This window comes from Eriocheir sinensis, chromosome 29, assembly GCF_024679095.1.
Source record: "Eriocheir sinensis breed Jianghai 21 chromosome 29, ASM2467909v1, whole genome shotgun sequence".
Taxonomy (NCBI): Eukaryota; Metazoa; Arthropoda; class Malacostraca; order Decapoda; family Varunidae; genus Eriocheir; species Eriocheir sinensis.
Genome location: NC_066537.1, coordinates 18,166,972 through 18,180,898, shown reverse-complemented (window position 1 = coordinate 18,180,898; position 13,927 = coordinate 18,166,972). Strand labels below are relative to the sequence as shown.

Sequence of the window (13,927 nt, the reverse complement as noted above, 5' to 3'; positions counted from 1 at the left end):
TCGGGGCAAACGTTAGAGGTGCGCGTTGCCTCGGTGCTCATCTCCGTCGCATTAGTTCTTGAGCTCGCGGTGACTCCCATAAATATTAACTCTTGACCTTGGAAATACATGATAACTTACTCCTTTCTTTTCGTATTCCTGAATTTGTGACGTTTTCCCTCTTTTTTTTATTGTAAGTCAAGTATTTTCTGTGTATGTTTTGTATTCATATATTTTTTGTTTAATTTAGATGATTTTTTATGAGTGTGTATTTTTTGTATTTTTGTTAATGTGTATGATTTTTTATGGGTGTCAGATTTTCTTTTGTATTTCTGTTCAAATCTGGCCTTTTCTGTCTGTCTGTCTGAGTGTGTTTATCTGTCTATCTGTCTGCCTCTGTTTGTCTGTCTCTCCGCCTGTCTATCTGTCTGTCTGTCTTTCAACCCCCCTTCTCCCCACCTCTCTTTCCCTCCTATTCCCACCTCACTCTATCTCCCCCACCTCTCTTTCTCCCATCCCCCCTCTCTGTCTCTCCCATCCCCCCTCTCCGTCTTCTTTCTCCCCTCCTCCCCCTTTCTCCCTCTTCTACTCCCTCTCTCTGTCTCTCTCTTTCCCATTCCCTCTCCCACCCTCCCTCTCTCTCTTTCTCCCTCAGCAGCGGCCCCAACGGACTGACGGCGGCGAGCGAGCTATATATTTGTGTTTTCTCCGCTGTGCAAATGCCAGTTTTCTCCGTGTTGACTCTTCATGTGCCCAGCCAACTAAAGAGAGAAAAAAAGAAATAGTCTGCCTCACTTTCCCGTCCCTCCCCTCCCTCCTCCCGCTCTTCCCCTGCTCACCGCCTTGATCTCTAGACCCGGACCCGTAATATTACATTAGTTACCAGCCCAAGCAGAGAGAGGGGGGGGGGGTGAGAGAGAGAGAGAGAGAGAGAGAGAGAGAGAGAGAGAGAGAGAGAGAGAGAGGGGGGGGGGGGTAGTGAGGGGAAGATACCTACAAGTTAATATGATGATACGATGATGAGGATGATGATGAGGAGGAAGAAGAAAAGAAGGACTAACAAGAATGAAGTAACAGTGACAGTAACGGAGCAACACTAACTTGAGGACGAGGACGAGGAGGAGGAGGAGGAGGATGCCGTCAGTAGGAGGAGGGGGAGTTATTTTTAAAGGGGCGTCCGGGAGATACTTGGTGGCTTCGTTATTGTTATTGTGGTCTTGCTCGTAGCGGAAAAGATTAATGGTACGTTGTAATTACGGAGTCTACGGCAATTATGCACAGATGGGACTCCCCCTTGCGTGTGTGTGTGTGTGTGTGTGTGTGTTAACCCGGCACATCTACAGCATACAAGCATAACGTGTGTGTGTGTGTGTGTGTGTGTGTGTGGTAACCCGGCACATCTACAGCATACAAGCATAACGTGTGTGTGTGTGTGTGTGTGTGTGTGGTAACCCGGCACATCTACAGCATACAAGCATAACGTGTGTGTGTGTGTGTGTGTGTGTGTGTGTGTGGTAACCCGGCACATCTACAGCATACAAGCATAACGTGTGTGTGTGTGTGTGTGTGTGTAGCTACTTTCTATATTCACAATTATTTATCTTGTTTCTGTTGTTTGTTTCTTATAACCTACATAAAGGGAGATGAAGATAGTGATAAAAGAAGAATTAGAAGAAGAAAGCAGAAAAGCAAAGAAACAAAACCAAATAAGAGAGAAAAAGAATCCACCGAGGAAATGAAAACAATAATTACAAAATAAAATAAAATAAAAGAATGGAAGCAAAATCCAGTTGAGAGAAAGAATTAAAGAAAAGGAAATAAATGGGAGAAAAAACAAGCAAACATATAAAAAGGAAACAAAAAAAGTAAAAAACGAGATAAAAGAACAACTATAAATAAAGGAAGAAAAAAAAAAGAAAAGGATCCCCCCCAAAAAAAACACGGAGCCATAAAACGAAAGAAAAAAATAAGCGAGTTCCTGCTAATGTGAGTCAACAAACGAACGAACTAACAAATAAACATCAGTACTTGTGTGGCGTTCTCTCTCTCTCTCTCTCTCTCTCTCTCTCTCTCTCTCTCTCTCTCTCTCTCTCTCTGTGTGTGTGTGTGTGTGTGTGTGTGTGTGTGTGTGTGTGTCCAATGTCTCTCTCTCTCTCTCTCTCTCTCTCTCTCTCTCTCTCTCTCTCTCTCTCTCTCTCTCTCTCTCTCTCTCTCTCTCTCTCTCTTTCTCTCTCTCTCTTTCTTTGTGTGTGTGTGTGTTCAATGTTTAACTGTCTGGTGTTGGTGTGCTGATTACAAGCATTTTCACGGCTCCTCTAACAGTAGTGTCATGCATGTGGGTTCGTTAGAAATTGCGGGCAAACTGGATACTGGCTACCTTTTATAATTTTTTTCTTTCTTCTTTTTCCTTTTCTTCATTATTATCTTAACTCTACTCCTTGTTCTTTTTCCTGTTCGTCTGGTTTAACTTTTGAGGTCTTCTTTTTCTTCCTGTTCTTTTTCTCCTTGTTTCGCTTTTTCCTCTATTTCTTCTTGTTCTTGTTCTCCTTGTTTCACTTTTCTGGTCTTCTTTTCTTCTTGTTCTTCGTCTCTTCTTACTATTTTTGTTGTCAGCAGTAATATTAGTAGTCTTGTTCTTATTCTTGTTCTTGTTCTTTTCCTTGTTCTTGTTCTAGTTCTCACTGTTCTTATATTCTTCTCTTTCTTTTTACTATTTCCGTTGTTGGTATCAGTAGTAGTAGTAGTAGTAGTAGTAGTAGTAGTAGTAGTAGTAGTAGTATAAAATTTTAGGTTATTTATAATGTATGAAAATCGTGCCATCAATCAAATTCATTCGCAAATAAAAACCCACAATCTCAGAACCGGATCTTGCTCTGCAGATGTCTCCTCCTCAAGCACGTGCCACTGTTTGAAAGGTGAAAAGAAAAAGTCCCGTGTTTGCAGAGTGACCCAGCTCATTATGTACACGTCAATACAAAAATCACCCAGGAAAAAAAAAGGAGTAACCTAAATACACTTTGCAGTAGCCTAATGGTCGTATTCTGTAGTATTTGCACTTTTTAATTTAACTAAGTCATTACAGTACATATACATGTCAGTCTCTAAAATCACTCAGGAAGAAAAACAGAAAGACTAACCTAAATACACCTTGCAGTAGCCAATCTCTAAAAACACGCAGGAAGGAGAAGAAGAAAAAAAAAAGAGTAACCTAAATATGTCTTGAAAGAATGTACGTATTCTTTCGTATTTGTAATTTTTCACACCCTCCACTACTCTTATAAATCATTAGCTACTTGTTAATCTCTAAATCCACACAGGATGAAAAAAAGTTACCCAAATATACCTTCAAAAAAATGAACGTAGTATTCTTTCGTATTTGTACTTTTTCATACGTTCCAGAAACCCATTACCGCGAGTACTATACCATTACCTACACCTCAATCTTAAAAAGAAAAAATAAATCAAGCTGGAAGAAAAAAGAAAGAGTAGCTAACCCAAATACAGCTTGCAGTAATGGCCGTATTCTGTAGTATTTGCACTTGTTAACACCCTCTCGCCTTTCTCCTCTCATGGCTGCAGTCCACGCCGGTCGTCCAGCAGGTGTTCTGTGTTCATTTACTTACCTCCACCTCGCGGCTGCAGGCTCTTCGGCGCAGCTGTCACGCTCGGCAAGTATACACGAGCACCCACCCATGGTAAACCGCATGGCTGGCCTTGTGCTGACCCCCTCCGCCTCCCCCAGCAACTTATACGAGTCTTTTCAAAAGTTTTTTTGGGGGGAAGGGTGGCGAGCGAAGCAAGCGTGCACAGGTAGGGGATTTTTTTTCTTTTAAAGGACTTACTTTTAAAACAGTGGTTCCCAACCTTTTTCGCCCCGTTCCCCGTTTTCCAGTCACTTTTTTCACCTGTGGACCCCTAAAACGCCGCGGGGCCACTCATGGCCATCCCAAGGGCCAATTATAAATTTGTCACGTGGCCGTGAACCTGACACCCCTGGTACCGTTAGCTAATTTAAAGCAATTCTAGCATTTAATCATTCAGTTTTAATGATTGTGTACAGTAGTATGAATTTTATTCCGAGCTGCATGTCCAGTATGAATTTAAAAAAAATAATTAGAATATGGAATATATAGATAAATAGAATATGGACCCCTTGGGGTTCATGGACTCCTAGCTGGAACCACTGCATGTTTTAGAAAATGAATCATTTCTTTCACGCCCCCTTGCAAATATAGATGGAATTCGCTCCCTGGAAAGGTTATCGTTATAGGTATGCATGGTAAGTCTAACTTCACTATTGAAAAGGCGGTATTTGTTTCATTTTTTCATTAACTAACCATGGAAATGGAAATAAAAAACGGCCTCGTGAGGGGGGTTTGCCCTTTGGTTCGCTCCCCTGGGGGGGCGATCTGGAGAGAAGCCCACAAAAGATCCCGACCTGTTAATAATGGTATTGCTGGTCTTCCTTTCTTATTAAGCAGTGTGGCTCTCAGGTGCTGCTTATGCTTGCACACACCCGAGGCTGCATTACCTGTCCAGCTTACGTGTGACAGGTAAACCACACCATGCAGCCGCGTCACGCGTACATAGCTTATCCAAATCATTTACCACGTGTCAGACCCAACCTTGCCACACCTACAGTATCAAGACATGGACAGCCCCAGACGAGACAGACAAACGAGATGATAGTGAAAAAGAACAGCCAGGACATCGCCTTGAGTGATAATAGGAGAGTTACCGGTAGTGGGTTCTCAAGCATAACCAGATTGTTGTACTCAGAAAATCGCTTATATTACCCTTCAGAATTAACTTATCCACAAAAATAATGTTATACAATTAAAGTTAAGACCAAAACTATTTATTACTGATGGGTTTCGGTAATTATTAAAGCACAGAAAACGGAAAATAAGGCGAAATATGGTAATCTGGCATCTTGAGGGAGGAGGAGAGCCTGCTGGTGGCAAGAGGAAGAGGAAGAGGAAGAAGAGTCCACAGTCAGTCAGTCACCCTTATCCTCTGCCCGCGGCCACTGCCCTTACCATGGCCGCTGTATTTCGTCAGCTGTGCCTCCTGGTGCTCACCGAGGCCTGCTACGATGAGTTCTTCGTTAAATTCAACTTCCTGGACGGTAATTACCTGGCGTGCACCTGTCCTGGATTGGGGGTTACCTGTGGAGAGGCTGGACCATACACTCACTCCCACATTAATTATTTCGAAAGGCCAAAAAAGGAGGAGAATTGGGTTCTAATGAGTGGTATTTTGGGTTCATGGTACAGAGAAAGGGTCAAACTACATTCAGGGTCATTAAACTATCCCTGGAAATGCACAGAACTCCTAGGAAAGCCTTGTCAAATATGTACTATCCTTGGGTGTCATTCCCTTATACTGTGGCAGGGGAGGGGATGACAGGGGGGTGGCAGGGTAAATAAAGACTTAGATTAAATAAAGTGTTAGGTTATATAAGTTTACTCTGACTCTAACCTAACTTTCCATTTACCTGACTATCCTTGGGTGTCATTCCCTTATACTGTGGCAGGGGAGAGAATGACAGGGGGGTGGCAGGGTAAAGAAAGACTGTTTGGTTAAATAAAGAATTAGGTTACATAATTTTACTCTATAACTAACCTAACCTTCCATTTACCTGTCCTACGGGTTACTTGTGCTAGGGGAGACAGGGGTAAAGGTGTCAACTTCCCTGCTAGGAGTATTTTAGCAGGGGTAGAGGATGGCATGTGGGGCAGTAGGGCATAGAAAAGGTGTTAGGTTAATTAGCTTTTATGTACCTGTCCTGTGTCAAGGGTTACTTGTGCTAGGGAAGGCTGGGGTGAAGGTGTAAGTTACCCTGCCAGGAGTATTTTAGCAGGGGAAGAGGATGGCATGGGAGCAGCAAGGGAAAGAAAAGGATGTTAGGTTGTTGTATTTCACTCGTCATAGGGAAAAAAGTTAAGTTTGTGTAATGATATACTAGCGGAATGCAAAATATTATCGAGTGTATCTGGCTGGAGGTTGTTTGCTTTAGTTAATTTTAAAAGGTTGACATAAAGTGTTTAGGAGGTATTGATCACATGCTAGAAAATATTGCTCTTAGATTCTTGGATGCCGAACAATAGTATAATCTTAACCCGGTAACTGCGGGGATCATGTTTCTTAAAGGCCCCTCTGAGCGAAAAAAATGAGAAAGTCATCACTCACACAAACCATTTCATAATATATATCAACGCATTTGTGATCAGTTTATGCATCATCTATTTTTGGGGGGTTAATATCATGGGAAAAATTTGCCCCGTCGCTGGTACACGGTAAGGCCACAAATTTGCCCTGTCGCTGCTACCAGGTTAATATTGCTCCTGGAAATCAAGTGACCTGGTTTCAAGGGTTCTATACTTTTCCCTTTCTCTAGGTCCTGTGGGGGAGGGATGCTGGGGGGTTCAAGTGTATGTGTGGGGGAGATGTCCTGCTCCTAGGGGCATGGGGTGCTCTCAATTCCTGGGCAAGGGACTTTCTCCACCTGTCATAATTTAGTTTTGTCTCATATCTTGCTTTCCTGTCATGTGTGTTGGTTGATTTTTTGTGGTCTTATACTGTATTATAATTTTATGTTATCCGATGCTTTAGTTTATTTTTTCTCCTTACAGTTTGTTTAATATTAATGTATAGTATATTCAGTGTTTGCCTTCAGTAAATAGAGAAAGTTTTAGAGAGCCTTTTATCCTGAAGCAGATCAACACAATGTGAATGCCAGTGACTTAAAGATGGAGCAGAATTCTTCACTTTTTTTTGTTTAGTTTTTGGTTGCTGCTGAACTTTCTCTTGCCTCATTTTTTGTACCTAGGTAGAGTTCTAAGAGTTAGCAAATGTTCTCAAGATGCTGGACAATACTGTTATCATAAACTTTTTTTGTCTTTACCTTTTTTGTGCCTTTGAGCTCCTTTCCTGTAAAGAGAAGAAACAAACATCAGATGAGCCTTTCTTCCCCTCCAACAGTTAGGGCAGAATACATTTATAACTTTATCTAACCATAATTACATAGACAGGTATTTATATAAATCATCTCGTACAGAAAAGCAAACATCATATGACCCTCTTCTTCCCCTCTTACAGTTCCATGCCTGCGTGCGGCGGTGAGTAAGGGCCTGGGGCTGGCCATCGTGGGGGGCAGCATCCTCGTCAAGGTGCCCCAGATCCTCAAGATAGTCAAGGCGAAGAGCGGGGAAGGCATAAGTATAATCGGCACCTCCCTCGAGCTCGCTGCCATCACCTTCAATGTGGCCTACAACGTTGTCAACCGATATCCCTTCAGGTGTGTGGGGGTGAAGGGAGGAAATGGAGCGAGAGGGAGAGAGAGAGAGAGTGTGCGTGTGTGTGGGTGATATACATTGGGGAAAGAAATGGGGAGGGAAAGAGCATGTGGGGGTGATGGGGACTGAATAGGGTGGTAAAGAGTGTGTGTCAGGGTGAGAGGAAGAAATAGGGAGGCATAGACGTGTGGGGATGAGGGGAGGAGATGGGGAGAGAGAGAGAGAGAGAGAGAGAAATATGGTATCCTCTTTTCCCTTGATCTTAAAGTAAAAAAAATTATATACTCTCCCTTTCTTACTTGTTCTTGCATTATCTTATTCACCTCTATTATGTCCTTCCTCCTCTGGTATCCCCTCACTTTTTTACTTGACCTTCATAATTACCTCAACCTCTTATCATGTTCTCCCTGCTTTGGTTTCTCCCCCATTTCTTGTTTGTCCTTCATTATCTTTGCAACCTCTATCAAGTCCTTCCTCCTCTGGTTTCTCCCCCATTTCTTACTTGTCCTGTATTATCTCGTAAAAAGCCTGTCCCTGGTCCTTCCCCCTCCCTCTGTAGTGCAACGACATGATACGGTAAAGAATCGAGCTCATGGTGATAAAGCCTTGATAAAATATTCCTTGGCATGTCCTTATTGGTGACACTCGGCCTCTTGAGACACCTAAGTAAAGGGGTCAAACACACACACACACACACACACACACTGAATGAGAAAATGGGATAAAACATAGAACTTTACAAGCTTATGGCAATTCTGTACAAGCGCAAAGTAATAAAAATGAATAAGACAGGCATACACTATTGATAATTTATATAGATGAAGCAGTAACTTATTTTCACGGCTGTTTTCTGTGTTTTTTTTCCCTTGAGCTGCTTCCCTTGCTGTAAAACATAATATTCAACTTACTAACTTTAGATATATTCACCTCACTAACCTCATATGATCAACCTAATAACCTCATATATCCAACTTACGAACCTTAGATACGAATCCTATATGTTCAAGTGACAGTTCAACACACTAACCTCAAATATTCAACCTTTTAACCTCACATATGATCACCCTACTAACCTCATATCCCCCTCCACAGTGCGTATGGTGATGGGGTGTTCCTCCTGCTGCAGACGGCCATCATTGGGGCTCTGGTGTTCCTGTATGGAGGCGCGCCACAAAAGGCAGCACTCTTCTTCCTGACCATAATGACCGTGGCGCTCACCCTCAGCTCCGGCCTTGTCCCCATCAAATTCCTGTGGGTGCTGCAGGCCTCGAACATCCCTATTGTCTTTGCTGGAAAGGTGAGAGAGTTGAGAGAGAGGGACAGAGAGAGAGAGTTAGACTGATGACTGTGTTGACTATGCTCTATGTCTTATGAATCTAGGAGTATATAATTTTCAGTGTGATATCCTATGAACTAGTTGTATATATATAATTTGCAGTGGGATGTCCTATGTACGAAACTAGTTGTGTATATAGTTTTCTGTGGGATTTTTGTACATAATTCTGGTTATGTCATTGAAAGTCTTAATCTTTTGAGCCATATTTGATCTCTTATGATTATTTATAGTTTTTTGTGTCCATGTTAATTAGAATGTTTAATGTCACATGAAACTAGTTATATAAGATTTTCAGTGCGTTTATGGGCAGAATTCTTGGTATGTCATGGAAAGCCTTTATTTTTTAGTCATATTCCATTACCTGTTATGATTATTTTTAGGATATACGATGAGGAGGATTTGTCTGTTTTGGGGTCACAGTTCACCTTCTATCATGGTTATTTTGTTTCTGGAGGTCACTATCTCTGGGCTATCTGTTAATCTTATCTGTACGTCAACCTTTAGCCTTGAGCAAGCAGGACCTCTAGACCTAGTATTTTTTTTCTCTTTTTATTGAATTCATAAAGTCGCTTTATTCTTTTTTGGCACAGTTCTGGTTTGGCCTCCAGTATGTATCTTATCAGTCTGTCAATCTCTTCAGTCTTGAGCAAGCAGGACCTCTTGACCTAATCTATTTCTGTTCTCTATTAAATTCAAGAATTGTGTTATATTTTTCAGGTTCAGTTCTTGTTTGGCCTCAAGTGCATGCATCTTATCTGTCTGTCAATCCTTAAAGCCTTGAGCAAGCAGCATCTCTTGACTTAATCTATTTCTGTTCTCTTAATTAAATTCAAGAGTTGCCTTATTATTTTTCTGGTACAGTTCTTGTTTGGCCTCTAATCTATGTTATCAACTTTGTAATATTATGAAAGTTTAGAGATTCAAGATAGTTTCAATGGTTTTTAGAGATTCAGGATAGTTTCATTGGTTTTGTGTGGTCAAATGTATTCTTCCTAATGGTGGTATATGTTTAGTATGTGTTTTTACCCTTCCGTTCAAGTTTCCATTAGATATTTTATACATGTTGGTTTATTTTCATTATTTAGCTTCATTTTTTTGTTAGTTTTTGGTACTCTTTTATTTATGGCCTTTACATATTGGCTTAGTTTTGATAATTAACTTTGAATTTTCGCTGTTTATTAGGTACTGCATTAAGTTTTGTCTATCAATTATTTTTTAGTGAACCGAATGGACGAGTAAATGCCCGTCTCCCCCTCACAGATGGTACAAGCCGTCGCCAACTTCAAAAACAGCAGCACCGGGCAGCTCTCAGCAGTGACGGTGATGATGCTCTTCCTGGGGTCCATGGCGCGCATCTTCACCTCGATCCAGGAGACAGGCGACCCCATCATCATTTTGACATACAGTGTTGCCACCTTCGCCAATGGGGTGTTGATGGTGCAGGTGCTGTACTATTGGAATGCGCCCGCCACCAAGACCAAGAAGGGGAAAGGCGGGAAGTCCAAGAGGGAGTAGAGAGGTTGTTCGGAAGTTTTTTTTTCTATTTATCCGATGAGTGAAAATAAATTGTAATGCCAGAAAGTCACATTCATGAGGATATCATAATAAGACAAGAGGGGGAGAAGGGGAAGTTCAAGAGGGGAATAGAGAGGTAGAAAATTATTGTTGATTAATCCGTGGAGTGCAAAATATTGTAATGCTAGAAATTTGCGCTCGTTAGGATATCATAAAAGACATAATAGGGAAATAGGGGGAAGTCCAAAGTAGAGTAGAGCATAAGAAAGGCTTTTGTTGACTGACATGTGGAGTGAAAAATTGTAATGCCAGAGAGCAAGAGCAAAAGGGAGTGGTGGGATAAACATAATAGATAAATCCAGGTAGACTGAGTGTAGGCACCATAGATGGGACTTATGGAGTAGATGTTTGTGTTCAACAGGGTAGGTGCCAGAGGAAAGGTTAATAAAGGAGAGCAAGAAGAAGTAGCAGGGTAAATACAATAAACAAATCCATATAGACTGAGTGTAGGTGCCATAAATGGGACTTTAGTATTTCTGACGGTGCTCACCAGTCAAGACACAGTGACCCAACTTTATGCTTGAGCTCATTCTTGTTAAATTTCACTCAGTGTGATTCTGCCTCAAGGAGAGAGACTGATGTAGGTTATTAGGGCTAGTTCAGTCAGTGTGCAAGGCTTGGCGTAATAGACAGTAGAAAATAGCTGAAGAAGTCCAGGTGGTTAGTAACTAGAGAGAGAGGTATTAGTTGAATGTGTAGAGTATCTTTTTCTCTCTCTTGTTAAAGCAATAGAAGGAAGGAAGGAAAGAATGAAGGAATGGTTGGAAGATTTCAAATAGTTTGGCCTGATTATATTGGAGGAGTTGATAGCTGGTTGAGTATTAGTGAATAGAGCAGTCGTTCCCAACCAAGGGTCTATGGAAAAATTTCAAGGGGTCCATAGAGATTGTAATTATTTTAAAATTTATTATACTGGAATTAGGAGACATGCAGCTTGGAATAAAATTCATTATGCTGTACACAAACCTTAAAACTGACTGCTTAAATTACTCTACACTAGCTAACGGTACCACAGGTGTCAAACTTGCGCCCCACATGACAAATTTTGCTGGCTTAACCTATTTCATTATAAGGGTCCACAGGTGAAAAAGTGACTGGAAATGGGGAAATGTGACCAAAAAAGGTTGGGAGCTGCTGGAATAGAGTTAGTCCAAAGGGGAGGGGAGGGACATGAGGCAGTCTAAGCAGTATAATACATATGAGGCATCCGGAGGAGAAGGGGCGTAAGGGACAGAGCCATTTTTTTCTAGTTTGCACTGGGAAAGGCACACTTCACATCCCAGGAAGAACAAGAAACAAGCTGGAGGGGAAAGTGACCTTGTATTTGATGTACCGAGGGTTGCTTTTCCCTTGCAACTCCTATCTTATTCTTTTCTAGGGCAAACTAAAAAGAAATTACTGTCTTTTGCGACTTCACCTTCGGATGCTTCATGTGTAAGGGGTTATCTTGTTATTTACGGGGCCATTGTTCTTGTTTTATTGTTATTTTGTGTGAATGTGTGCACAAGATGATAGCTTTTCTCAACTGTTGCCAGACTCTTTAAGCAGTTCCTAGTTAGTTAGCTAGTTTCCTTTTATATTCTCTCTTTAGACTGATAGACAAGTGCATTCCAGAGCATGTCTTTATCGTGCACTTCTTATTTGAGCGTAGCGAGAGGTGTGCGTGCGTGCGCTGCAGACAAAACTGTGAAAGACAATACTTGCTGGTACTGTGTGTGTGTGTGGGAGACCCAAGCCCGGAGGTAATGAGTATTTGTTGGGTGATGCTGTGCTGAAGGGACTGTCATCGTGCTCACCCACAAATGCCCAGACCTGTACACAATTGTTTTAGCTCAGACACAGCATCTCATAATATGTTTGGTGCTTGTTCCATGTAGCGCTGTGGGGTGTCATATTTTAAAGCTCAAAAGTCAGGGTAATGTGTCGAGAGAGGTGTTAGCTGTCAAACACTGTCAGTCACCACATCACTCATCATCATAACTCTGCATTATAAGGAAGACTGTCCGCAGCACCAGATGTAGGGATGCTTCAGTACAGCAGTCAGCAGCAGCCAGTGTTGGCTTACAGAATGGCTGGACACACCTGTGTAGTAAGGCAGGTTTTGCATAATTAATAAATTACCTGTACTGTTGTGTACTACTGATACAGTGTATCAGTTCAGATCAATTGCTATGTAATTTATCTATTGTATAAAATTGTGAAATTGAATTATAATATGTAAATACATTGTACCTCTCAGGTAGATGTGTCACAGCCTAGATTGATTCACTAGCTAGCAGTCTCTGAAAATTGATCAGTTTTTTATACAGTGAACAACAAATATATGTTTTTTGTTGACAGTAAGGCTTATTGAATTCCCCCCGAGGGAGCGGTGCCCCCCTCAGCCACATTTACTAAGATGACCAGACCCCGTAGTCCAGACCCATCATTGCACCAAGCTCATTCAAATCCTGCAGCGATAGAAACGTATGAATATGACTTTACATTAGTGGTGGTTTGAAAACCACTAATTACATATAATTATACCATAACTACTACTACTACTTCTAATACAACTGGTAATAATAATAACTACTACAATTACTACTACCTATGATAATAAAAATAATGGAAAATTAATTATAAAATCCCTTGATACAATAGAAGGGAACGTCTGTATAAAGTTAACACGGACCAGCACGTGGGAGTGACTAACGTGGCACCTAAAAGTGATTGCCAGGTAATACAAGTGCACGATGTATAGAAACCAGTGCATAAGCCTACCAAAGAAGCCTCAACCCTTGTGTGATTGATTGATAGTTTATTGTTGCAAGTAAACAACAAAGGAGAAGGGAGGAGCATGCCATCCCAACCCCCAGGCAGTACAGAGTGTGATTATACAACTAAGGATACATGTGGAAGTAGCACCAGGAAACTAAAAAGATACAATGGTAGGGGACAAGTGCTAAAAGAGAAATAAAGGCCTTGAGTTAGTGAAGTGTGACATGACGGGGGAGGGAGGACAAGCCAGGGGGGGAGGGGAGGAGGAGGTCATCAGTGCCTTAAATTAAAGGAAAACAAATACGAATACATGAAAAATAGATGACACTCCCCCGCCCTTAGCTGATAGTTTAAGTGGTGAAGTGAACGTATAAGAGGACGAGAGGAGCAGGAGGAGAAGGAAAGGTATGTGACATCAGTTAAGCTTCTGTGTATCTTACGCCTTTCAACCATTATCTTCTTTTGACCTGTAATTCTTTTGTATCGCTTCTTAGGTCTTCCTCCTCGTTCCTCTCTTCTTATTCACACACTTTCCTTTTCAATAGTCCGTAATTTTCCTCACCATCACACTTTCAAGGAGATCGGAGGGAGGGGAAGGGAAGGATGAGGAGAGGGAGGGAAGAGGAGGAAGGAATGAGGTGGGGGGTGAGGAGAGAAGAGGAAGGAGGAAGAGAAGGAAGAAGGAAAGAGGGGGGGGGGGGTGAGGAAGATCGAAGGGACGGAAGGAAGAGATGAAGGAGGGAGTGGAATCGAAGGGAGGGAAAAGAAGGAGGAAAGAGGCTGGGGGTGAGAAGGGTAGGCAAGGAAGCCATGAGGAAGATAGAGGGAGGGAGAAGAGAGGTGAAGGACGGTATGGAAGAGAAGGAAGGGGAGAAGGGGGGGTCAGGAGGAGGAAGAGAAGACGAGGGGGGTGGAATTCCTTCACATAAACAAACATAGGAGGCAAGTAAACAAGTCCTATATTTGTAAAACTGCCAAC

At 41.8% G+C, this 13,927-nt stretch overlaps 1 protein-coding gene across 1 annotated transcript; it reads left to right on the top strand.

Moving 5' to 3' along the window:
- Positions 1 to 4,938: 4,938 nt before the first annotated feature.
- Positions 4,939 to 12,527, top strand: LOC127005255 (mannose-P-dolichol utilization defect 1 protein homolog). Its single transcript, XM_050874028.1, has 4 exons — positions 4,939 to 5,107; positions 7,081 to 7,279; positions 8,370 to 8,574; positions 9,874 to 12,527. The coding sequence occupies exons 1-4, from the start codon at positions 5,020 to 5,022 to the stop codon at positions 10,126 to 10,128; spliced, it is 747 nt and encodes a 248-aa protein (XP_050729985.1). The 5' UTR covers positions 4,939 to 5,019; the 3' UTR covers positions 10,129 to 12,527.
- Positions 12,528 to 13,927: the final 1,400 nt, after the last annotated feature.